Consider the following 25,736-nt stretch of genomic DNA (forward strand, 5'->3'; position numbering starts at 1 on the left):
GGCGCAGGGAGCCAAAAGGTCTGATGGTCTCTTGAAGAGCGAGTCCTCCAGTGTGTTCAGCGAGTGACTCTTGGAGCCAGGTCCAATGTCTCCTCTCCCTGAGGGCTGAGAGGCACCTTGACTAGGTCCCTGGGTTTGGGTTTGTGATGGGTGAGGGTGATGGACTGGTTTTGGCTATCTGTTCACCTTTTCCCTCATTAGCCCTGAGACAGATGCTCCTGGGCAAATTGGTTAACTGACGTGAGTGTCTTCTCCTTGATCCCATCCTCACACTAATCAACTCCAACTCTAAGGCTAGAGAAAATAGGGGTGTTGATGCCCATCCTGAAGGGCTGCTGTGGTGTCACCCCACACAGCAGTATTTCTTGAAAGTTTGAGACTATTATCCAAGGAATAAATCCATTGTATATCATCCACCCAAGACACACATACCCTTACCGACACTAACATGTGATGAGCACGATTTCTATTCCATTCTATTAAAAAAAAAAAGACTTATCTTGATCATCTAAATTGGTTTGATGACCGACCTTCCAAGAGAACCTAACCTGAAGTTTGCACATTGCTAGTTAGAGCCAGCGGTGGACTCTTACCATGGTGTTCAAGAAGGGTAAGGGGAGCCTGGGTGGCTCAGCCGTTAAGCGTAAGTAAATAAAAGTAAGTAAATAAAAATAAGTAAATAAAAAAAAAAAAAGAAGGATAAGCCTCAGGCTCCTCATTTGCATATATGTATCTAATTTTGTGCTCATACTTTGTATTTCTTTTTTTTTTTAAGATTTTATTTATTTATTTGACAGAGAGAGACACAGCGAGAGAGGGAACACAAGCAGGGGGAGTGGGAGAGGGAGAAGCAGGCTTCCTGCCGAGCAGGGAACCCGATGCAGGGCTCGATCCTAGGACCCTGGGACCATGACCTGAGCTGAAGGCAGATGCTTAACGACTGAGCCACCCAGGCGCCCCTGTATTTCTTATCTTGAAGAGAGTCCCCCAAATTTCATAAGCTTCCGGCACCACCAAACCTGGATCTGCCCCAGTATAAGTAAACCTGCGACTTTATTGAGCAAGTACCTTGTGCTACATACTGTTCTGAGTGCTTCAGGAACGTTATCTTCTTTAATTCCTAGTACAGAATGCCAGATGCTATTCTACAAGGGAGCAAACTGAGACCCAGAGAGGCTTGGTCATTTGCCTAAGGTCATACAGCTAATATGTGGCAGATTGGAGATTTGAACCCAGGTCGTTCTGATCACAACCCCCCTACTGTGAAAATGGCTGCCTATAACCCTGCTAGGAAATATGAAAGCAGTTTAAGAAATGCTAGTGTCCTTCATTCAACCGTCCTCAGTAGATGCCTCCGATCCCCTCTTGACCAGCACAGGCATGCTCTGCTCTTGGCTGAGGCATTCCAACTAGAGTTGCCAGATGTAGGAAATAAAAAATAAGGATGCCCAGTTAAATTTGAATTTCAGATAAACAACGAATAATGTGTTAATTAAGTATGTCCCATGCATTTTTGTTGGAATTTCCAACGGAAACACACCTTCCTTCTGTCACCCCCACTCCATCCCCCACTGGACCTTAAGAAGGGGGGGAGGGGGCCTCCAGATGGAAAATGCCAAGTGGGGAGGCGGAATTGAACACGCTAGTAAAAAGCAAGGGACAGGAAAGGAACTTTGGATGAATTGGGTGTTGAGTGTCCCCCCCCAAACTCAACAGAGGAATGTTCTCCGAAAGATTGAGATGGATGAGCCCCCGATTTGACTCTCCTCCAAACGTGTAGACCCCCGTAATTAAAACTGTGCTTTTCAGACTGGAAAAGATACCTAAAAGATTCGAGAAGGTATGCCAGGGAGTCCCGGAAGCCACGAGTTGAGCACACCCCACCCACCTCCTTTACTATCAATTTGATTTCAGGATGTGGTGGGAGAACCATTATTTGATACTTTTAAAAATAGGCGTATGATGGAGTAGGATGCAAACGTCTTGCCGGGAACGTCTACGGTAAAACCTGCGACTTAAAGGAACGTTAAGGATGGCAGCCTGAAGCCTTTGCCCCAGACTTCCCCCCCCCCGGGTGGGTGTGTTGGGGGGTGGCGATCGCCGTCCCCTGCCTTAGGGTTCTCCGTGGGAACGCGTGAGAAGCGCGCAGGCAACCCCGGCGTCCGGGCGCCGGGAGGGGCGCACCCCAGGCCTGCGCGCCGAGGGAGAAAGTGAAGCTGGGAGTTGCCACTCCCAGGGACTCGCTGGAATGCGGTGGAGGGGGTGGGGGGGGCGAGCCGTGAGCGCGCTCGCTCCCAATCACGGGAGGCGGAGGAGGTGGAGGAGGAGGGCTGCCTTGAGGAAGTACAAGAATGAAGTTGTGGAGCTGAGAGTCCCCTGCGTCGTGCCCCGAGAGCCGAGCAGAGCCCCCAGGCAAGCCGCCCGGCCCCTTCGCAGCCCGGTCCAGCCCGAGCCATGGGGCCGGAGCCGCAGTGAGCACCATGGAGCTGGCGGCCTGGTGCCGCTGGGGGCTCCTCCTCGCCCTCCTGCCCTCCGGAGCCGCGGGCACCCAAGGTGGGTCTGGCGTGGGGAGGGCGCGGAGCAGAGACGCGACCCTGCAGCCCGGCGCCCCCCCCTCCCCGCCCAAGTCCCCGGGCAGGCGGGGGCAGAGGGGGCCACACGAGCTTCCCGATCCGCAGTTTCGGACGCTCCCGGCGCGCCCGGCCGCCGGCCTCGGCAGGGAGGGGGCCAAAGGCAGGTGGGGCAGGGGGCGAGGACGCCCAAGCCGCTCTAGCTGTCCCAGTCAAGAGACTGGCGCTTTCCGGACCCCGCGATGGCTCTGGGAACTTGTCACAAAAGTTCTCTGAAATTGTTCAGAAAGTTTGCCCTCAGAGTACTGCATGGGATGTGTGTGTGTGTGTGTGTGTGTGTGTGTGTGTGTGTGTTCGTTCTCCCCTTTCTTGAGCCCCTCCAAACTTTCTCAAAGCCTTTCCAGTTGGCAGCCTCCGCCTCCAGACTGGACTGGGCTGGATTCCTCGGGGGGTCCCTCTGCCCCTCCCCCCGCCCCCCTCCCCGCAGCCGGTAGAGTTTAGTTCCTCCAGCTTCAGGCAGGATCGGGGTGTGTGTGTGTGGGGGGGGTGGTGGGGGGGAAAACAACCTGTCCGGCCAGAGCCGGGCGGGAGAGAGTGGCCGGTCCGACTGCAGAGTTGCCTCATGCTGGAGTCTGAGGTGGGGGGAGGGGGAGACGTTTGTTTTGAGCAAGTTTCTTTAGGGCCAGCTCAGGGACTGTGCGCTTTGTGACTTTTGGAGAGCGTGGGCCACGGAGGGGTGGTGGTGGGTCTCCTGGTCTGGGGCATAGAGTGCCAGAGTTTCAAGTGAGGGATTCCTGGGCAGTTGTGGGGGGTGGGGTGGAGAAGGAAAGCTAAAGAAATAGGGCCAGATGCGAGTAAGCAGGGGGCTGGGTTGTCCTGCCTTTCCCTTCATGCTGTGTGTGGGGAAGCGTGGTGGTGGAGGCAGTGTGCGTTAAGCCCCACTTGCCCATCTAGATGCACTGACAATTAAAGCTAACGTGGGCTGGAAATATCCTCTGGGCCAGGCACGGTGCATGGTGGTTTGCATGCATTCCCTCCTTTAAATCCTCACACCAACCCTACAAGAGGAGTCCTACTAGTATTCCCATTTCCAGGTGAAAACCTGGGCTTAAAGAGGCTAAATAGCATCAAGGAAGTGGTGGGTCCAAGACTGGATCCCAGACGCTGCGACCCCCGCAACCACACGTTCGAAATCACTGTATCGGTCTACCTTGGACAATGGCGGACACTGCTGCCTGCATCACTGGGTTGCGGCGAAGACAAAATGAGAGTGTCCTGGGAGTAGTGGGTGGTCTCCGTTGGTCAGGGAGTCTGGAGCAGGGGTGGGTGTCCTCCTGTGTGTTGCCCGAGGGCCCCTCTGTCTGAGCGTTGCTGGGTTATCTGAGGGACGTCCATGCCAGGGTGTTCCTGGATTGTGTGGCCTGTGTGTGTGTCTGGGCTTTGTGTTGCCAAACAGCAGTCTCCCTGCTGGCTCGGGGACTTCGCTGAACTCTGCCCTCTCAAGGAACTCGCTCAAGGTGCTGGGCCAGATCTGCTGTAAACAGCGGGAGGTGGCCCCACGCCTTCTTTCTGAGGAAGGAGGCTCCACTTTCCTGGGAGCCCATCCTTCTCCCTGTTTCTCAGCCCTGACCTTCTGCGGAGATGGCTGAGGCCGGGCTGCACTGTGAGAGCGAGCTGCTGCCTCCCTCCCCTGGGCCTGCGCATTGAGCAGGTGGAGGTGGTCTGGGTTGCTGCAGTGCTGGGATCCAAGGGCTCAGTTCTCCCACTGACGACTAGGGCCTCCTCAGGTGGATCTCACCCTTCCATGGGCACTGCTGGGTGCAAAGACAGATGTTGGGCGTGTCAGGTAGAAAATGGTTGCAATGGAAGCGCCCCGCCCAGCTGCCTCCAGCACCCCTGTTGTATCCCAGGGCTGAGGGGAGGGCGGGAATTTGGGAGAAAGAGGAGACGGAGAGGACCCAGAGGGTCAGGATTTTGCCAGGATCCATTCCTAAAGATTTATTTATTTATTTTAGAGAAAGAGAAGGGGGGGAGGGGGAGGAAGGGGGAGGGGCAGAGGGAGAAGAAGAATCTCAAGCAGACTCCCCGCTGAGTGCCAGGCCCCATGTGGGGGCTCGATTCCAGGACCCTGAGATCATGACCTGAGCCAAAATCAAGAGTCAGCCACTTAACCGAATGAGCCACCCAGTTGCCCCTAGGATCCGTTCTTAGAGGTCAAAGTTTTGTCAAGTGCAGCAAACACCTACTTCTTATCTTGCAGAGCTCATATTTTCATTCCCAGACGATTCTTCCAGCAGCTTCCTTTTTCCTATACTTGGGGAAAGTAACTTCATTTTAATGTTCAAGGGAAAAAAAAAACCAGTTGAAAAGCTAGAATGAAATGCAAAAAGAGAAACTACATCGCATTCCAAATACAAAGGCACCTTTTATTTTCTCATGGTTTGGAATTACCCATACTCCTGCTATATGACTTATCTTGCCTTAACATAAAAAAAAAAATGTGCGATGTGCTTCCCATATGCCAGGTTCTTTTCCATGGACGGTTTCATTTCATCTCTGCAACAATCCAGTGAAGTGGGTACACACGGTTCAAAGAAGTGAAGTGACTTATCCAAGGCTTTCTAGTGACCCAAATATGTCTAGACCCAATAATAATGTGTAATGAGGAGGCATTAAGAGTTGGTCGAAGTCTTATCCTATTCAACAGAAATGGGGTGAGCAAAGCCTCAGGGGCAGCCAGGTAGCCAGACTGGGGTAGAGGTGCTACTCTAATTCGGGTGAGTGATCTCCTTTATCTAGGCTATAGAAAGGGGAGTGAGCCGGGCCCACCGAGGTCCTCTCCTTCCCTGTCCAGCCCATGCCTGCTTTCCTCTCGTGCCCTGCAGCACTGAGAGCAGGGACAGGGCAGAAGCCAGGGGGGGCTGCAGGGCTGTGGGTGAGGGAGACAGCTGGAGTAGAAGCATGAGGAGCCAGTAGGGGGCTGGGGTGGGGGGCTGGAGGAGGGCCCAGGTAGTTGTGCCTGCCCCTGAGTGCTGAAATGATCTGGAAAGAGATCCCCCCACACTGTCTGCCTGTCGGAAGACCCTCTGGGGTGACACCTCCATCTCTTGCTGGGGCCACCTTTCTTCCCCACCCCTGGGAAGAAAGCCCACACAGGACGAGGGGTGTGTACTCTTCAGGAGTGGGAGAATTACTATAGCCAATGTTTGTGTTGCCTCAGTTCTGTTTACAAAGCCTTGTCGTGTTTACAGACTGCTTTTTGATTATCTCATTTAACTGTCATTTAACTTCTCTGCAGAGAGTAAGAGTTGTTATTGTTTTATTATCCCATCCTTTCAGCCAAGTTCAGGTCATTAATACTGAGAGTGCCTACAAAGTCACAGGCACTGCTGGGCATAGAGATGAATCTGATATGGACTCTGCCCCAGAGGTCCAGGGACTTGCTCAAGGTCACACAGGAGCAGCCCGGCTAGGGTTCTGGTTTAATGACCCTGAGCCCAGGCCCTCGTCTGATATTGGCCTTGATACACCAGGTGTGTGTGGTGGCTGAGTTCTGGGCATCCCTAGAATGGGCCCTTACCCTTTGGGTCTGGGGGAGGTGAGTTTTGGGGGTGCAGGAAGTGTTCATGGAAACCAAAGGAAGTATTTCTTGCTGATGAGCAAGGGAAGCATCTGGGGCTGAAGTCTGGTGGGGAGGAAGGAACCCTCTTGAGAGCACTCCCAGAGCGGGGACCGAACTGAAGTTCAGCCAGGGGGATATGAAGGACCCTGAACAGCCTTTGAGCAGAGGGATGGACACCACTACTTCAACTGGTCCCTTTAGGTTTGGGAGTTCTTGAATGGATTTCACTCATCCATCTATCCATCCATCCTTCCAGCAAACTCTTACCTGGTGTTGGGCTGGTCCTGCCTCATAGTGCTGAGCCAGAGAGCTGGAGGTTGGGGCTCCTGAAAGTCAGGTGTCCTGGAGACCCGGAGCCCTCCTGTGTAGAACAGGACTTCCAACCCCCCGCCCCGAAAATCAGTGGAGGCTGGGTGGATATGGGGACTGGTGAGGACTGGAGAGGAGGAGACTGGTGAGGAGAAGGGAAGTGGGTGGGAGGGCCTGAGCTTCATGGTGAAGGGGACAGAGGTGGAGAGGGAGGGGAGGTGTCAAGAGGCCCTTCTTGGCTTCATGTCAGCTTGGTGGGGGAATTTTCCCGCAAGCCTCCAGCTCCTTGGGAGAGTAGGTCTCCGAACCAATTTGACCACCTGTTGCAAACACTTAAAGAATCTTAGACTCAGATCAGCCACAAACAAACTCACTAGTGGGGCGGGGCTACCGCTCTTTCTGGTCCTCAGCTCAGCCCAGCCACCCTGCCCTGCCCAGAGCCTGTATGTTTATCAGTGACATCAATAGACCTGGTGTGTATTTCCCTTTGCACCGGCCGTGGGGGGAATTTGTCCGTGTCCAGTTAAGAATGTAGGATCTAAAGTCAGATAGACTCAAGTTCAAATCCTGCCTCTATCTCTTACGAGCTTTATGATCTCAGGAGAATTAGCCCTGTCGGCCTCGGCTTCCTTTGCAAGACAGAGGTTGCAGTCCCAGCCTCTGGAGGACGTTATGAGGCTCCACCCGGACAGCCTGGCCACAGACAGTAGGTGCTCAGTTAATGTGGCTGCCCTCGGTGTTCCCATTGTTGATGTTTTCCTATTGCCTGGTTGCCGCAGCTGGTGTCCCTCAGAGGTGGCAGAGGGCCACAGGGGGTGGAGACAGCCTCTCCCCCAGCTCTGCCTGTCCCTGTCCCGGGCTTGGGCCAGAGCTTTGGGGTCTGGGCCTAAAGACAGCTGTGCCTACAAAGCAGCTGAGGCTGCCGAGGCTGCGGGAGGCCCTAGCAGCGGGCGTTATTTTGGGCCTGGCCTGCCACCCCCAGCTCCTGTTTCTCTTGGGAGTCTGGGGGGGGACCCTTGAATTCTATTTCTGGGCCCTCTCCTTCCTCCCTCTTTGCTTCCTTCCCTATCTGTCCAAAAGGGTGGGAAAAGAGACCACTCTGGCTTTTACTGGGAGGCTGTCAGCTCATGGCCCATTGGCCCAGGCAGGAACCCGAGGGGCTTGCCCCACCAGCTTTTGCCCAGCGTTCTGGAGGCAGAGGGTATCTCTTGTTACCCCCCCACCCCTAGGATTGGACTTCAGGCTCCAAGTTGCTGGGAGAGCAGGAGCCCTGGTGTCAGACCTTGGAGTCAGCCACTGCTGTCCCCCTGTAGGCTGTGGGAGGTGGGGTGGCGGCCCACAGGAAATCGAGGTGGTGCAGGCACCTGTGGGCCTGTGTCTCTGGGGGCGCCCTCCACCCACCACCCCCCTCCGCCCGGCACACCCTCCTGGGCAAGACGCGCCAGGTGATTCATCTTCTCACCAGAGCAGAAAAACAAGTTCAACTGGGCACTTTAATCTCCCCCCTGCTGGCAGGCACAGTGCCAGTAGCTGTCCACAGTAGCCCCTCACTGGGGGTGGCGTACCCCTTCTTATGTCCCTGGGCTTCGTAGGCCCTTCCAGTCTCAGGGACACTGTGCTGGGGTGCAGGTGGGCTGGAGAGGCCGTTCATCTCGATGCCCCTTGGCTGATGGCCGGCACCGGGCAGGTACGCAGGGCTGACGTGGTGCCCTTGTGGCAGGCGTTTCGTGGCACAGATTCTGCCAGCTGGTTCTGGAGCCCTGCCCTGAGGAGGAGGCAGGGGTGAAGTACCAGCATCGGAGCCCTTAGAGGAGGCATCGCTCTGGCCCAGGATCCGTAGCCCGGGTCCGGATGCCCATTGTTGGGGTCTGATGCTCCTTTTTTTCTGCCTAGGGGAATTCCAGAGGTCCCTGCGGTGACCAGGCCCCTAGGGGTCCCCATGCCCCAGCTATGACTCTAGCCGACCCTCCTTCCCTACTTTCTGGGTGGCATTGTGGGGGTGGATATCCCTTGCCAAGCGGTTGGCATGTGGGTGGTATTGGAATGGGGTGGGGAGAATGCCCTGAGTTTGTTTGCTTGGGAGAGGGGCAGGGGGTATCCAGAAGATTCATGATTCATCATGGCCTCTCTTGGGGGATTTTTACCCCTTGGCCATGAGTCGGGCCTTTGGGACAAAGGGAGGCTTTCTTTGCCAGCCAACACCCTGGATCAGGCGGGCAAGCTCCCCAGGGCTGGCACAATGGGGCCCCCTCTGGATGCTCAGGATGGGCCAAGTTAGAAGGGGTCTCTCCTTGGATATCCCTCCTCTTCCCAAACTTGCAAACCTTCTTTTGCTGTTGTGCCTCTTGCAGGTGCAAGGGACATGGGAAGAGGGGTCCGAGATGGCACGACTCTTTGGGGGGGGAGTTGTAGAGGAGGGGCCAGGTTGGAGAAGCTCCCTGCGCAGTGCCCTCTGACCCATGCCCTCCCTCCCGCCAGTGTGCACCGGCACAGACATGAAGCTGCGGCTCCCAGCCAGTCCCGAGACGCACCTGGATATGCTCCGTCACCTCTACCAGGCCTGTCAAGTGGTGCAGGGTAACCTGGAGCTCACCTACCTGCCTGCCAATGCCAGCCTGTCCTTCCTGCAGGTGAGGCCCCTGGGTGACTCAGCCAGGCCCTGCCTCCAGCTGAGCGGAGCCCTATGCTGACAAGTGGGTGGGAGAAGAGGGTGCCCTCCCTTTCCTCTCTTGTGGTTCCTCAACTGGGACATCCTTTCTGATGTCTGCCCCCTGTCTATTCTACTGCAAGACCAGTTGACTCCCTCTGTATGACATGGCGGGCCACGGACATCGCGGGGTGGATGCCCCTGTTTCTGTGCTAAATTTTTTTGCTCTCTTGCCAGCATGATCCCCTCCCCCTGTCCCCCTGCCCCAGCCGCTGTCCCTGTCCTGCCTGGGGTGGCGAGCGGGCAGCTGAGAGATGTGGGTTCTAGATCCCGTTCTGCTACTGACAGGCCTGTGAATGTGGTCTCGGCCCTTGGCTTTGGAAGCAGTAAGCACACTTTGACTCCCCTCTGGGAAACCATCAAATGGGAAATGTGTGTGAAAGGGTCATGAGCAGGGGAGAGAGCGGGATCCAGCCTGCTGGGTTGTGGTCACCGTGGCCTGGAGTGGGGCCACGTGCGTGATGCGGGGTCTTTCCTTTCATGGCCGAGGAAGCTGAGAGGGTGGGGCGCTTGCTCTCAGTTCACAGAGTGGTTATCTGTCTTGACCCTACAAGAATCTGGCTTGAGGAGGTGGAGAGGGGCCTTGATCTCTACTTTATGCCCGAGAGAGCTGGACTTCTCAGTGGACGGGGACTTGGCCCCAGATCCCCAAGCCCTTGGTAACCCCGAGGAGGCCTTGGTAGTGTTCCAGGGCCCAGGCCTGCCTCAGCCCCACCTGACCCTCTTCCCTCCCAGGATATCCAGGAGGTGCAGGGCTACGTGCTCATTGCTCACAGCCAAGTGAGACAGGTCCCGCTGCAGAGGCTCCGAATCGTGCGAGGCACCCAGCTCTTTGAGGACAACTACGCCCTGGCCGTGCTGGACAATGGAGAGCCGCCCGAGGGGGGCACCTCTGAGGCAGGGGCTGCCCCAGGAGGGCTGCGGGAGCTGCAGCTTCGAAGCCTCACAGGTGGTCATCACTGTCACTGACACTTTCTCACTCTTGGGAGCTGGCAAGGGCCACTTCTAGCCATGGGAGGCTTCATGTGAATTAGAACTCACATCCCTTCAGGACAGATGCAGGTGGAGCTAGGGAAGGTGCCATGGTGAAGATCAGAAGAAGGTTTCCCTTCTTCCCAGGAAGTCACAGCTTGTACGAGCCTGCACAGTTTGATAATGAGGATACAGGCTGGGGTTTTTCCACTTCTTGGCCGAGTACCCATGTGCAGTGAACAACCTGTGTAACTGTGTGTGGCAGCCCCGGAGCTGACAGTATCCCAGACTCTGTGGCTGGTTAACTTTGCACACAGGATCCCATCTTGGTGCTATCATCTTGCAAGGAAGCACCAATGTTATGCTCTTTTTACAGATGAGAAAACTGTAAAAGGTTTACAGAGGATGAGTGACTTGCTCAAGGTTACATAGCTAGTTAGTGGTGAGGCTGGTTTTCAGACTCAGAGTCTCTTTTAACCATGAAGCAGTGTGCACAGGGTGCAGAGGTGGGAGGACAGGAGAGAGGGGCATGGACATCTGGACCGGGTCATGGATGACCCACCCCTCCCTGGATCCCAGGTTGTTCATGTGTGTGGGGTGGGGAAGGGGGCTGGTAGAGCTAGAAGATGCTGGTGTCTTCTCTAATCCTCGGGGAAACTGGGGTGGATTTACGAGGCCTGCTCCCCTCTAAAGTCAGGGGGGTCCCATGGGAGGGCAGAAGGTGCCAGGCAGGAAAGGAAGGCACTGATTATTACTCACCCCACAGAGATCCTGAAGGGAGGGGTCTTGATTCAGCGGAATCCACAGCTCTGCCACCAGGACACGATTTTGTGGAAGGACATCTTCCACAAGAACAACCAGCTTGCGCTCACGCTGATAGACACCAACCGCTCTCGGGCCTGTAAGCCATGCCGCTCCCTGCCTGCCACTTCCTCTCTTTCTCGGGCAGCCTGGCGACCCCAAACTCCTGGCGTACACTGCCCCCATTCCCCACCCCTGCACTAACACTGCCCATTTCCTCCTTCCGCCCCATTCCTCCCCTGCCAAGTCTCTGCGTGTCTCTCCATCTCTGTGGCCCTCCGTCCTGCCTCCCTCTGCTTCCAGATTGCGCCTAGGGTCCTCTGTTCCTGCCAAGTCTCTCCCTCACTGTGCATTCTGCCTCCTGGTCCCTGTCCCTCTCTTTCTCTCCCCAGGCCCACCCTGTTCTCCAGCTTGTAAAGACCCCCACTGCTGGGGAGCAAGTTCCGGGGACTGTCAGAGCTGTGAGTCTTAGGGAGGCCCAGAATCTGGGGGCAGGGGGGCCGAGTGGAATAAAGGGGGCACGGGGCGGGGGCGGGGCTTACCAGGCCTCAGCGTCTTCCCTGGAGCGGGAGGTCGTGGCAGAAGAGTGATGCCGGGGAGGGTCTGGTGCCCGGGCGACCGCCCCGGCCTCATCCTGCTCCTTGTGTGACAGTGACGCGAACGGTCTGTGCCGGAGGCTGTGCCCGCTGTAAGGGCCCGAAGCCCACTGACTGCTGCCATGAGCAGTGTGCGGCTGGTTGCACGGGCCCCAAGCACTCGGACTGCCTGGTATGCGCCCTGTGGGGCCCCAGGGTGGGCTCAAGGGGAGGGGCCCGCCACCTGCCACGGCCCTGTTGCCCCTTGCACCCCAGGGAAGAACAGCCTGGTGACCACCAGCTGCCTGTCCCTGTCCCCCTTGTCGCCCCCCAGGCCTGCCTTCACTTCAACCACAGTGGCATCTGTGAGCTGCACTGCCCGGCCCTGGTCACCTACAACACGGACACCTTCGAATCCATGCCCAACCCCGAGGGCCGATACACCTTCGGGGCCAGCTGCGTGACCGCCTGTCCATGTGAGTGCCGGGGAGGCGAGCAGGGGCAGCCGAGAGCAGCCGCTGCGAGCCCAGGCTCAGGAGCCAGGAGGCCTGGGCTTGAAACCTGGCTCCCCCATTTTCTAGTCATGTGACCTGCCTGCTGTGTCTTCATGTTCTCATCTGTAAAATGGGGGCACCTCATAAGGTGGTTATAACGTTTGAATGAGTTCATTTTTTTTTTTTTTTTAAAGATTTTATTTATTTATTTGACAGAGAGAGATACAGCCAGAGAGGGAACACAAGCAGGGGGAGTGGGGGAGGGAGAAGCAGGCTTCCCGCGGAGCAGGGAGCCTGATGCGGGGCTCGATCCCGGGACCCTGGGATCATGACCTGAGCCGAAGGCAGACGCTTAACGACTGAGCCACCCAGGCGCCCCATGAGTTCATATATTTTTAAAAGATTTATTTATTTTTAGAGAGAGAGAGAGAGAGCGCAAGGGGAGGGGCAGAGGGAGAGAATCTCAAGCAGACTCCCCACTGAGCACGGATCCCGGTGCAGGCCAATCTCAGGACCCTGAGATCATGACCTGAGCAGAAATCAAGAGTCGGACGCTTAACCGACTGAGCCACCCAGGCGCCCCTGAATGAGTTAATATTTGTAAAGCTCTTACAACAGTGCCTGGCACGTACTAAGCACTCCTAAATAAATGCTAATTTTTATTCAATAGTCTAGATTGATCAGAATTTTATTTAACAGCTCCCCTCTTTATGATGTGCATTTGGGAACTGACCTTGGACATGGGGCCCTCTTTCTTCCTGTCATGGGAGATAGGAGTGGGCTCTCGGGTTCTGGTCGTATCCTCCCCGTGGTAGGTCAGAGTTCAAAATGCAGAGACAGACTGTGCTCAACTCCTGGCTTCTCCACTTAATAGCACAATGACCTTGAGTAATTTACATAAAACTGCTTTGGTTCCCTCTTGGCAAAATGGGAGTCTCACTGCCCATCACATAGGGTTGTTGTGAGGCGTAAATGGATGTCAAGTAAGGGCATTTCAGTATTGGTCGATACTATTGTACTCTGTGGGCACGGTGACATGGCTCGTGGTGTGGCGTGAAGGGCCAGGGCACATGGACCCACAGTCTCCATCTCCTCAGACAACTACCTATCTACGGACGTGGGCTCCTGCACCCTGGTCTGTCCCCTGAACAACCAAGAGGTGACGGCTGAGGACGGAACACAGCGGTGTGAGAAATGCAGCAAGCCCTGTGCCCGAGGTAACTGCTGGCCATACGCTGAGCCAGGCTGCCCTTCCTGTCCCTCTGCACACCCAACTCGGCTTAGCCCGCTGTCCCGTCCCTCTTCAGACACTGCTGGGGGTCCTTCCCTTCTACTGTCTGTCCTGGCCCTCCCTGGATCAGCCCCACACGTTCCCCCATATCTCTTGTCAGTGTGTGAGCGGGCATGTGGGGGCTGGTAGAGCTAGAAGATGCTGGTGTCTTCTCTAAACCTCGGGGGTGTGGAGAGGGCCCCGGAGGTTGAGGCCCTGGTGCTCCATGTGGGGGCTGAGATGGCCCCTTCACTGCCTGCCCCTCCCCACAGTGTGCTACGGCCTGGGCATGGAGCACCTGCGGGAGGTGAGGGCGGTCACCAGCACCAACATCCAAGAGTTTGCCGGCTGCAAGAAGGTCTTTGGGAGCCTGGCGTTTCTGCCAGAGAGCTTTGAGGGGTAAGGCTATGCGGAGTGAAGGGTGGGCACAATGGTCTGCGGAGCATCAGGACGGTCACCGACTCCGGCCCAGAAGTGGCAGCGTCTCTGGGGGATGCTGGGAGACAGAGGCGGGAGGCCAGAAATGCAAAAGAAGCAAGTGGGAGACCAGAGGGTGTGGGGACTGGGTGGGGGGTTGTTTTCATCAGTGATGTGTTCTTCACGAGTGTGCACTTGTATAGAAGTCAAGCCATCCAGACAAAGTAAAATTCTCCTTGAATTCATAGTGGCTTTATTCATAATAGCCCCCATAATAGCTGGAAATAATGCAAATGTATATCAGTAGGTGAAGGAGTAAATAGATGGTGGTATATCTATACAATGGAATTCTCAGTGAGAAAAAGAAACAAACTACTTCTTGATAGATATGACAACATGGATGAGGCTCAAAAACATTATGTTCCGCGAAATAGGCCAGGCAGGAGATTGGCCACACAGCACGGTTCCCTTCACCTGAGGCTCTAGAACAGGCAAAACCACTCTGTGGTGATAGAAATCAGAACAGTGGTTGTCCCTGGAGTTGGGGGCGGGAGGCTGGAAAGGGACACAAAATAAAATTTCTGGGGTGATGGCAGTGTTCTGTGTATCAGCTGGGGTCATGGATACATGAGGGAATGCATTTGTCAAAACTTCTCAAAGTGTACATTAAAATTGCATTTTATTGTATGTGGATTAGACTTCAATAAAAATATGTATTAAAAAAAGAGAAAAAATTCCCTTTAAACTTTTCTGCAGCTCTGTTCCTCTTTCCAGAGGAAAGCAGTGCTTACAGCTGGTGTGGGTTCTCCTGGACCATTTCTACGTACATGGACACACACAGAGAAACCTAGCTTTAGTAATTTTGTTGAGGAGCTTGACTTAAAGCGGGAGCTCATCGTGAGCCTTGTCTGCCTCTTGCCCTGGAGAGCTGGTCATGGCACTTCGTGTCGCGCTGCCTTGTGCTTTCAACAGCTGTAGGGCAGGTGCAGCTAAGAGCGGCTAAGAGCCCAGGCTCAGGAGCCAGGCGGCCTGGGCTTGAAACCTGGCTCCCCCATTTTCTAATCACGTGACCTGCCTGTAAAACGGGGGCACCTCATAAGGTGGTTATAACGTTTGAATGAGTTAATAATATTCATACCCTCTTAGAACAGTGCCTGGCAGATACTGAGTACCCCCTTTTTTTTTTTTTTAAGTGCTCTTCAAATGTTAGTTTTCATCTATAGTCAGGGTAGATGGGGTTTATATTTAACAGCCCCCCTATACTGATGGATGTCTAGGTGGTTTTCAGTTTTCGCTCTTACAGACAGTTCTGTGCTGTACACGTCTCTGGGAACAGGAGCCAATGTCTGTCTAGGCCACATTCCTAGAAGTAGGATTTCTAGATCAAAGGATATAAATACTGTTTTGACAGACCTTGCCAAACTGGGGCCTGGGCTTTGAAACTCAGGATGAAAACAGCCGGGCTTGATGGGCAAAGGGTTTAAGTGAAGTCATTAATGGAGGGGGGTGGGGGAGGGTGGCTGGGCCAGCTCTTGGGGTCATGCACCCCCCCCCTTCCTGGCCGTGCTAACTCTTCTCCTAATCCTCGTTCTAGAGACCCAGCCTCCAACACTGCCCCCCTCCAGCCTGAGCAGCTCAGAGTGTTTGAGGCTCTGGAGGAGATCACAGGTGGGCTTTGCCGCTCTGCGTCCTGCTCCAACGGGGTTGGGGGTCCTCCTCCTGTCCCCACACCCCTAGCCTCCCCATGTCCCTGCAGGTTACCTGTATATCTCAGCGTGGCCAGACAGCCTGCCTAACCTCAGTGTCTTCCAGAACCTGCGAGTCATCCGGGGACGAGTTCTGCATGAGTGAGCACCGGGAAAGGGGGGCCCCGAGGAGAGGCTTTGGGTGTGGTGGGCACTCCTGTTCCCCGGGGACCCCAGCACTGATGTTCCCACGGGAGCTTGCCGAGTGTGCTGGGGACGGGAGGAAGGTGAGGGCAGCCCTTGCCCACGAGGGAGGGTCCGTGGTACAGCCGAGCACTCCTCCCGCAGCGGCGCCTACTCGCTGACCCTGCGAGGGCTGGGCATCAGCTGGCTGGGGCTGCGCTCACTGCGGGAACTGGGCAGTGGGCTGGCCCTCATCCACCGCAACGCCCGCCTCTGCTTCATACACACGGTGCCCTGGGACCAGCTCTTCCGGAACCCCCACCAGGCCCTGCTGCACAGTGCCAACCGGCCGGAGGCCGAGTGCGGTAAGACAGGGAGCCCGGCACCGCACGCTCCCCGTCTGCCAGCACGCAGGGGTGCCCGGGTGGCCTAGCGGCAGCAATCTCAGATTCATGCAGACTGCCCGTCCCTGCTGCCCCATTCCTGACACAGCTCTGGCTGGCTTGACCTCTGGGCATGGCTTCCGGCTGGGTCCTGCCACACTGCCTTGGCGTCCCTGCCTTCCCTTTCCTCTCTGGCCCTGGAACTTCAGCTCTTTGTTTTCCCCTGCATTGCCCAGCACCTGTGCCCACTGCTCTGGGCCACGGCCACCACCCCCCCCAGCCTCCTCCCCTGGGTCACTTGGACCTGGAACCTCCCTTGAGTGGCCCCTCTGACCCCTTCCTCCTCACTGACTGCAGTGGGCGAGGGCCTGGCCTGCTACCCGCTGTGCGCCCATGGGCACTGCTGGGGTCCGGGGCCCACCCAGTGCGTCAACTGCAGCCAATTCCTTCGGGGCCAGGAGTGCGTGGAGGAATGCCGAGTACTGCAGGGGTATGCGGGGCGGGGCAGGGGGGCGGCCAGGGAGAGGGCACAGGGGCTCCTTCCAGACCCCCCCACCCTCATCAGCCACCCCCTCCATCAGGCTACCCCGGGAATATGTGAAGGACAGGTACTGTCTGCCGTGTCACTCCGAGTGTCGGCCCCAGAACGGCTCAGTGACCTGCTTTGGGGCGGTGAGTTGCCGGTGGACTCGAGCTGGTGGAGGGCAGCGAGGGCAGGAGGGAAGCAAGGCCAAGTCTGGTGGACTGTCTCAGGAGAGGGTTCCAAGTTCGGACCTGGATGGCGGGAGGGTGGAAGTAGGCTGGGGACGCTGGGGACTGCAGGAGTTGTGTGGTGGACCCCGTGACCCTTCGGACTACACAAGGGGCCCAGGGGGGCCTGTGTGCTTGGCTGTCGCTGTGCCAGGGTGGTCAGACCTATGCGCTTAGGCATCAGGACTATCTGGATTCAAATCCAGGCCCTGCTTGCAACCTTGTTTGCTCATTTGTAAAACGAATCTCATGAGGAACTACCTCATTGGAAGGTAGTAAGCATGAACTTAAAATAGGGTTTGGTGCAGTGCCCAAGCACAGGAAAGATTTGCTACATATTAGTTACTATTACTTGCTGTTGTATCTTAAGTAATACTTCTGGTTCCTTGGGACCTGGGACCTGGAGCGGGAGACCCAGCAGGTCTGGGCTGTCCCAGGATTGGGGGGGGGCACGTGCTATTGAGTGGCCGTGGGAAGCCCGAAGGGGACACACGGGCCGGATCCTGCTGCCCTGGGGGTGTCGGTGCCAGCCCCCTACAAACCCTTCCTCCCCTCCCAGGAGGCTGACCAGTGTGTGGCCTGTGCCCACTACAAGGACCCTCCCTCCTGCGTGGCTCGCTGCCCCAGTGGTGTGAAACCCGACCTCTCCTTCATGCCCATTTGGAAGTTCGCAGATGAGGAGGGCACGTGCCAGCCGTGTCCCATCAACTGCACCCACTCGTGAGTTGAGGGCCTTTTCTGCGGGAAGGAGAGCTTTGTCCCGGAGCCTTTCTGGGGCTCTTATTATAAAAGGGGGATAACTCTGCCTTTGCTTATCCTGAGTCTCTTAGTTTTTTTTTTTTTTTTTTTTCTGGTTTACTGTGATTTTTTTTTTTAATTTTTTATTGTTATGTTAACTGAGTCTCTTAGTTTTGTTTCTGTTTTTTTCTGATCCTCAAAGTAACACGTGTTGTTAAAAAATTTTTTCTTTAAGATTTTATTCATTTGAGAGACAGAGAGAGAGAGCAGGAGCATGGGTGAGAGGCAGAGGGAAAAGCAGACTGCTTGCTGAGCCAGGAACCCGATGTGGGACTCGATCCCAGGACCTGGAGATCGTGACCTGAGCTGAAGGCAGACGCTTAACCGACTGAGCCACCCAGGCGCCCTTGTTAAAAATTTTTTAATGAAAACATGAAATATAAATGAATGTCGTTAACAGTTCTATCCCCATTGTTAATAATTTGTAATATTTTTTCTCCAGTTTTTACCTGTGCACATGCTAACATTATTATAACGTAAAATGTGTTTAAATATATATAATTATTCTTGCACATTCTAACATATATGTTATTATAATATATAAACTATATGTTAATATATATTATTATTCTCTAATTGTTTTATCTGTGCACATTCTAACATATATTTTTTTTTTTACTAAAATGGGATCATAGACCACACATATTGTTTGCAAATTGCTTTCTTTTTCTTTTTTTAAGATTTTATTTATTTTTATTCTTGAGAGAGAGAGGGATAGCACATGCAGGAAGGGGGGGCAAGGGCAGAGGGAGAGGGAGAAGCAGGCTCCCCGCTGAGCAGGGAGCCCAGTGTGGGGCTCGATCCCAGGACCCCGGGATCATGACCTGAGCCAAAGGCAGACGCTTAACCCACTGAGCCACCCAGGCGCCCCTGCTTTTTTTTCACTTAACAGAATCTTGCGATGTTTTTCCATAACATGGTGATCTACCCTATTCTTTTTTTTTTTTCATTTAGTTGTCTTTAATTACACATGAGACACATGAAATACATCCTTATGATGAACATTTTCAGCAATATAAAACTATAAATATTGCAAAGCAAACATGCCCTTTTGTTCCATTCCCTTGGAGAGGACCATCAGATTCACTTTGGTATGTGCATCCTTCCAGGCTTTTCTCTACACATTTACGTAGACATATATTACATTTATATTAGGTTGAGTCCTGTAAGATTGCTGTTTTTGTAGGTCAAAAATGGTCGAGAAACAGCAATTTTATATTTCATCTCATGTACAGTCAGGTTTGTGTGCATGCATTTGTTAATGCAAATGGGATCATGCTCTACACACTGTTCTGTACTTTGCTTCTCTCAGTTTATGTATCTTGGGGTCCGTTCTTGTGAAGGCACAAGGATCTACCTCCTATTTTTTTTAACTACTCCCATCTGCAGCACAGGTGTAGTATTTAACTATGTCCCTGTTTGAGGGATATTGATTTTCTTTCTCTCTCTTTTTTTTTCTTTCTTTTTCTTTCTCTTTTCTTTTTTCTTTTCCTTTCTATTGCAGTTTATTGCACTTGAGCTCCATGTACAAGTGAGCATCTTGTGCAAGCCCCCTGGCGTATAGGTGTTGGCATGTTTAGGGTATATCCTGACAGGTGGAACCGCCGGGTCACAGACATGATTCACTAGGTATTGCCAAACCGTCCTCTGCAGAAGTTGGGCCAGTTTACTACCCTGGCATTCTTTCGCAGAGGAAGTGGCTGAGCTTTTGGACTTGATGCTCCTTTGAGTGCCCCGCAGTTCCTACCTACCACAGGGAGGTGGAGGGGAGCAGGAAATGCGAGTTCAAGGCCAGAGAAGGAATCCCCTTGGGGGTGGTAGAAACAGCACTGGTGACCTTGAGTCCAGTGTCTGCCTTTGTCAAGCCGGGTAATAACCCAGCCACACCCATCCCGGGATGGTTCTGAGGCTGGAGTGAGCCCCGGAGGTGGTTCCCAGCCTTGCTGACGAGACTCTCTCTCCTGCAGCTGTGCGGACCTGGACGACAGGGGCTGCCCCGCCGAGCAGAGAGCCAGGTCAGCCCGGTCCCCGGGACACACCCTGTGCTGCCCCTCAGCCCCCTACTGGCCCCTGGGTAGTCACTGCTGTAGGGGAGGAGGGGGGGGTCTCCTGACATGACACCTGTCCCTTCCCAGCCGAGGCTTCCACTGTTGATTCCCCTTTCAGTTTGCTTCAGCAAGTGGATGGAGGACCTCCTTAGGATGCTTAGGGGGTGGAGAACAGGAAAAGATGGCGAAGACCCTCCCCCAGTACCTCCTCACCCTTGAGTAGCTAGATGTCTTGTAAGGGACGCAGGCAGCGTTCAACCCCCTGGGACAAAAGGTAGACTGAGAAGAGAGTACAGCTGCACTGGAGCGAATGATGAAGTCTTAACCGGGTGGCGGGAGGCTTCAAGGAGGAGGTGGCATTTGAGCCAGGCCCTGAAACAGGGCATTAGGGAGAAAGCAGCCAGGTGGCACGGTGGGGGAGGGGTCAGGAAAACCTAGGCTGTGCTTGTTCGAAGGTTCTGGTGTGGTGGGCCACTGAGTGAGCACAGAGAAAGGAGGAAGGGGTGAAGTCCGAGTCAGGTTAGGGCATAGACCCCCCCTCACTACTGGGCCACAGGGTTGGACTTGATTTCTGGGCAGTGGGGAGCTTTGGGAAAGACTCTGGAGACAAAAACAGATTGGAGTGTGTCTGCGGCAATCTGTCCGTGAAACAAGCATTCACCAGAGGTCTGTGACATACCAGGCTTTGGCCAAGCAAGGGAGGGGGGCAAGGAAGGCGATGATGTGGGGTCAACACCCAGGAGCTTCATCTATCCCAGGATGAGCTGAGTCTTGAACGATGACCCCATGGAGAAATGGTGGTCCAGGCAGAAGTAACGGAATGCACCAAGGCCGGGAGGTGTGGAAAATCATGACCTATGGGTGAAAAATTTGGCTCAAACATCAGAATCACTGGGTGCGCATTCCTGGGCCCCACCCCATACCACCGTCAGAGTTGCCAGCAGTGGGGCTCCAGACTCGTGTACATTAACCAGCTCCCTGGTGTTTTTTGTCAGGAAGTTTCAGAGTCCCAGGCCAGAGCCATGGGAAGGCACAGAGTTTGGAGATGGGGTTAAAGAGAGCTCTCAGTGTCCAGCAAGGTGGTTGGAGCCAAGGGAGGTTTTTGAGTAAGAAAAAGAGTATGGAGTCCATGGGTCGCCCTTCCAACTCCCCCTCCCCTTTTTTTTTTTAAAGATTTTCATTTATTTATTTGAGAGAGAGAGAATGAGCGGGGGAGGGGCAGAGGAACAAGCTGACTCCCCACTGAGCTTGGAGCCCGACGGGGCTTGATTCCAGGACCCTGAGATCATGACCTGAGCCATCCAGGCGCCCCCCCCGCCAACTTCCCTTTCTAAACACCAGTGACCTGCACGCCTCTCCTTCATCCCTTCATGGCCCAGCCTGGTCCCCACTCCCTAACCCTGGCTCCCGCCCCCAGCCCCGTGACATCCATCATTGCTGCTGTGGTGGGCATTCTGCTGGCTGTGGTCGTGGGGCTGGTCCTCGGCATCCTGATCAAGCGAAGGCGGCAGAAGATCCGGAAGTACACGATGCGGAGGCTGCTGCAGGAAACCGAGGTGAGGCAGCCTGAGGGCCTCCCTGTTGGGTTGGGGTCTGCCGCCCAGCCTCTCTCACTGACGCGCTGCCCCCCTCACCCCAGCTGGTGGAGCCGCTGACGCCTAGTGGAGCGATGCCCAACCAGGCTCAGATGCGGATCCTGAAAGAGACAGAGCTGAGGAAGGTGAAGGTGCTTGGATCCGGAGCTTTTGGCACGGTCTACAAGGTCAGGGGCGGTCCCAGAGGATGCGTCGGGGTGTGGCCAAGCCTTCTGTGGGGAAGGCAGCGGAGAGCAGGGGGTGGTGCTGTTCGGTGGATTGGAGGCTGGAACAAGGGGGAAGGGAGTGGAGAGCGGGGCTAAATCATGGGGTTGGCCCCAGGGTGGGGAGCACAAGTAAGAACCTTCTGGATGACTACAGATTGCATCTGGTGTGTCCTCTTCCTGCTCACACCCTCCTCTCTCTGCCCAGGGCATCTGGATCCCTGATGGGGAAAATGTGAAAATCCCAGTGGCCATCAAAGTGTTGAGGGAAAACACATCTCCCAAAGCCAACAAAGAAATCTTGGATGTGAGTCCCTCCACCCTCTCCAGCCGGGAGTATAGGAGGGAATCCCAGGCTGCAGGTCTGGGCTCTGGTCTCTTTCTCTTCACTGGGGTTTCAGGAGACACTTTGGTCCCCCAAACCTCGACTTTTAACCTTCTGCCTGTGGGCCATGGTTCTGGTTTGTGACGGACGGGGTTGGACTGAGTGAGGGTCCCCAGTGATGCCTCGGCCCTCAAAGAGGGGTGTGTGGTGGTTGCAGGGTTGTGGTCTCCCACACCCTCTCATTGCGTACCTTGCCCCCAGGAAGCATATGTGATGGCTGGCGTGGGCTCCCCATATGTGTCCCGCCTTCTGGGCATCTGCCTGACATCCACCGTGCAACTGGTAACACAGCTCATGCCTTACGGCTGCCTCTTAGACCATGTCCGAGAGCACCGCGGGCGCCTAGGCTCCCAGGACCTGCTGAACTGGTGTGTGCAGATCGCCAAGGTAGGTACTTAGGGGGCCTGGGCTCTGCGGGTGTCCTTGGGGGCAAGCCTCTGTCTCCACACAGGGCTAGGATGGGGAGGTTTTCTGGGAGAATACGGCCAGAGTGTGGTCCACATAGATGCCTCTGATCGCAGGGGATGAGCTACTTGGAGGACGTTCGGCTCGTGCACAGGGACCTGGCTGCCCGGAACGTGCTGGTCAAGAGTCCCAACCATGTCAAGATTACAGACTTCGGGCTGGCTCGGTTGCTGGACATTGACGAGACCGAGTACCACGCGGATGGGGGCAAGGTTAGAGGAGGGAGCAGAGTGAGGCAAGGTGGGGTGGGGTCTGGCCCCTGGGAGAACTTTAAGAATAGCCATCTCCCCACCACACCTAGTTTGAGGACCTCTTTGCTCTCCCAGGTGCCCATCAAGTGGATGGCGCTGGAGTCCATTCTCCGCCGGCGGTTCACCCACCAGAGCGATGTGTGGAGCTACGGTGTGTGGCCGGGAGGGTTGGAAGGAGGGGTGGACCAGGAGCTGTGGCCCGGGGCCGGGGGGGGACATGGAGGGAGGAAGAGAGCAGGAATGGGAGAATTAATGGAGACATGAATGTGGGAGGGAAGGAAGGGACTGCCAGGGTCTGTGCACTTCCCTGGGACTAGGGAAAGGCTGGGTGGCTCCTGCTCCTCGGTGTTGCACCCCCCCCACCTTTCCCCCGTGGTGCCAGGCTCTTGGGCAGAGCCTCTGGGGCTCAGTGCACTAAAGCGTCCTCTTGTCCGCACCCCCCCAACCCTACCCTCATCTCTGCCCCAGGTGTGACTGTGTGGGAACTGATGACTTTTGGGGCCAAACCTTACGATGGGATCCCAGCCCGGGAGATCCCTGACCTGCTGGAGAAGGGGGAGCGGCTGCCCCAGCCCCCCATCTGCACCATTGACGTCTACATGATCATGGTCAAATGTGCGTGGCTGAGCCGAGCCGCCTGCCTGGAGGAGGGGTGGGAGATCCGGGGGGGAGGGGCCTCTAAGGGGGATGGGAGGGGACCAAGAGCAAGCAGGGTCCCTAGTATGGTTAAAGGAGCCTCGGAAGGGTCTCACTTCCCTTCTACAGTACCAGTCAGGAGCTCTAGAAGACTGGCTAGGAAGAGACTTCTATGCAAAATAGAAAGGGGAAACTAGTAGAGATTCTCAAAGGATCTAGCTCAGGACCTGAGTCACAAGACCTCTTCTCTACCCCCCGGGGGCTCGGGCTCCACTAGCGGGGGCGGGGGGGGGGGGGGGTTGGGGGGTGTTGTCTAGACCAGACCGGAGAGGGAGGGAGTGGGGTCGCACACAGGCTCCGCTGGAACCAAGATGCTGAGCTCCGTCTTGCCCCCAGGTTGGATGATAGACTCCGAATGTCGACCACGGTTCCGGGAGTTGGTGGCCGAATTCTCCCGCATGGCCAGGGACCCCCAGCGCTTTGTGGTCATCCAGGTATTGGGCCTTCCCGCTCCATCCCTGCCTATGACTAAAGAGCACTCTCCCACAGAGGGTGGGAAGGGAGAGGATTCGGGCTGTGGGCCTCTGAGCCCAGCCCTTGCCTGATTTGTCAGACCTTGTCCTCCCTGAGCCTTCCTAGGGAGGCTGTGTGCGGGGCTGGGGGGAGGCCGCCACACTGTCTCCCTCTTCCCCAGAATGAAGACTTGGGCCCCGCCAGCCCGTTGGACAGCACCTTCTACCGTTCGCTGCTGGAAGATGATGACATGGGGGACCTGGTGGATGCTGAGGAGTACCTGGTACCCCAGCAGGGGTTCTTCTGTCCAGACCCTGCCCCGGGTGCTGGGGGCCCCGCCAACCACAGGCACCGCAGCTCATCCACCAGGGTCAGTGCCCTCGGTCACACTGTGCTGCGTGGGTATACTTACTCCCCCACGGACTAGGGTCCCTTCCTCCTGTGTCACCCCTCCCAACAGTCACCTCTCATGGAGACCCCATTATCCCTGAGGACTCCTACTGCTTTCCAACCCTTGACCTCTTCCTCTCCACGGTGGCTCTGTTGAACCTCAATGGTGACTTGTTTATCTCCTGTGACCCTTTCACCTCCCATGGAGTCTCCATCCCAGATCCATGAATGACCCCATCATAACCTTCTCTTGTCTCCAGAGTGGCGGTGGTGAGCTGACACTGGGACTGGAGCCCTCCGAGGAGGAGCCCCCCAAGTCTCCACTGGCACCCTCAGAGGGGGCTGGCTCTGACGTGTTTGATGGCGACTTGGGAATGGGGGCAGCCAAGGGGCTGCACAGCCTTCCGCCACAGGACCCCAGTCCTCTACAGCGGTACAGCGAGGACCCTACAGTACCCCTGCCCCCTGAGACTGATGGCTACGTTGCCCCCCTGACCTGCAGCCCCCAGCCTGGTATGGAATCCAGGCCCAAGCTGAGAGATTGGGAGGGAAGTGGGGGAGGGAGTTGGGGGTGTGGGGGGCAATGGTAGTAGCTGGGACACAGGAGTTCCTTCCCCTAACAAGCCCCCTCCTCTTGCCCTTTCAGAATATGTGAATCAGCCAGAGGTTTGGCCGCAGCCCCCCTCGCCCCTAGAAGGCCCTCTGCCTCCTTCTCGACCTGCCGGTGCCACTCTGGAAAGGCCCAAGACTTTGTCCCCCAAGACTCTCTCCCCTGGCAAGAATGGGGTTGTTAAAGACGTTTTTGCCTTTGGGAGTGCTGTGGAGAACCCTGAGTACTTGGCACCCCGGGGCAGGGCTCCCCCTCAGCCCCACCCTCCTCCAGCCTTCAGCCCAGCATTTGACAACCTCTATTACTGGGACCAGGACCCATCAGAGCGGGGCTCTCCACCCAGCACCTTTGAAGGGACCCCTACAGCAGAAAACCCTGAGTACCTGGGCCTGGACGTGCCAGTGTGAGCCTTTTGGCCCAAGTCTGCCGAGGCCCCGTTGAACCCTCAGGGAGTAGGGAAGGCCTGACTTCTGGCCTGAGTCGGGATGAGGCAGGAAATGGGCCCTTGGCCCACATCCAGGGGATCCTGCCATACCAGGAACCTTCCTTCCTCCTCAAATCCCAGGTGGCTGAGAGGGGCCCAGCCTGGTTGGTTGAGAGGGCAGCACTGGGGAGTCTTGACCAACTTTGGAGCACTGCCCCAGCCAACTCTTGGGTCCCATGGATGCCACAGCCAGTCTCCTCATCACAGGGAGCAGCTCAGCCTGGTTCTCTTATTCTAGATCTTGACATTGAAGGACTTAGGGAAGCTGGGCCTAGAAGGGGAGGAGGCTCCAAGGGAGTGTCTTAGGAACAAGAGCAACCCATTCAGCGACTGTCCCTGAGACCCAGCTCTGCACCCAGGAAGAAAGGAGCAGCAAAGATGCCCAGATCCAGTTCTTGTACAGAGTGCTTTTCTTGTTTTGTTTTTACTTTTTTTTTTTTTAAGATGAAATAAGGACTCGGGGAGAGCGGGTATTGTGGAGGGGGGTGGGACCCTGGGGTTGGGGGAAGGGTGTCCTTTCTCCACACCCACTTTCTCCATTTGCAAATATATTTTGGAAAACAGCTGGGCACCAGCCTATGTCTGGGGTGGCTCTGTGCCAACCCTTACTGCTCACCTAA

General features: G+C 55.6%; 1 protein-coding gene and 1 long non-coding RNA gene across 3 annotated transcripts; one reads left to right on the top strand and one right to left on the bottom strand.

The window, feature by feature from the left end:
* The first annotated feature begins 2,290 nt into the window (after positions 1 to 2,290).
* On the top strand, positions 2,291 to 25,736 carry ERBB2 (erb-b2 receptor tyrosine kinase 2). Of its 2 annotated transcripts, XM_078065677.1 has the most exons (28): positions 2,291 to 2,553; positions 7,103 to 7,207; positions 8,980 to 9,131; positions 9,944 to 10,157; positions 10,947 to 11,081; positions 11,374 to 11,442; positions 11,634 to 11,749; positions 11,891 to 12,032; positions 13,148 to 13,267; positions 13,593 to 13,719; positions 15,332 to 15,405; positions 15,494 to 15,584; positions 15,771 to 15,970; positions 16,346 to 16,478; positions 16,570 to 16,660; positions 17,298 to 17,458; positions 19,504 to 19,551; positions 21,002 to 21,140; positions 21,224 to 21,346; positions 21,591 to 21,689; positions 21,969 to 22,154; positions 22,289 to 22,444; positions 22,559 to 22,634; positions 22,952 to 23,098; positions 23,516 to 23,613; positions 23,814 to 24,002; positions 24,283 to 24,535; positions 24,669 to 25,736. In XM_078065677.1, the coding sequence occupies exons 1-28, from the start codon at positions 2,481 to 2,483 to the stop codon at positions 25,037 to 25,039; spliced, it is 3,888 nt and encodes a 1,295-aa protein (XP_077921803.1). In that variant the 5' UTR covers positions 2,291 to 2,480; the 3' UTR covers positions 25,040 to 25,736. The 2 variants fall into 2 exon arrangements, with proteins under 2 accessions (XP_077921803.1, XP_035935852.1); XM_036079959.2 differs by lacking the exon at positions 7,103 to 7,207 and having other exon boundaries at positions 2,292 to 2,553.
* On the bottom strand, positions 17,569 to 21,004 carry LOC144380852 (uncharacterized). Its single transcript, XR_013445080.1, has 2 exons — positions 20,264 to 21,004; positions 17,569 to 19,956 (listed from the first exon to the last, which is right to left on the bottom strand). It is a non-coding gene; the product is annotated as an uncharacterized LOC144380852 (long non-coding RNA).

The sequence above is a fragment of the Halichoerus grypus genome, chromosome 2, assembly GCF_964656455.1.
Source record: "Halichoerus grypus chromosome 2, mHalGry1.hap1.1, whole genome shotgun sequence".
Classification (NCBI taxonomy): Eukaryota; Metazoa; Chordata; class Mammalia; order Carnivora; family Phocidae; genus Halichoerus; species Halichoerus grypus.

What these genes read in the sequence shown, in the direction of transcription:
- ERBB2 (XM_078065677.1), top strand. Translation starts at nt 2,481, where the DNA reads ATGGAGCTGGCGGCCTGGTGCCGCTGGGGGCTCCTCCTCGCCCTCCTG. An exon ending in TTCCGGGGACTGTCAGAGCT is followed by an intron (nt 11,443 to 11,633) that starts GTGAGTCTTAGG and finishes CTTGTGTGACAG; the next exon opens with TGACGCGAACGGTCTGTGCC. An exon ending in GAATGCCGAGTACTGCAGGG is followed by an intron (nt 16,479 to 16,569) that starts GTATGCGGGGCG and finishes CCCCTCCATCAG; the next exon opens with GCTACCCCGGGAATATGTGA.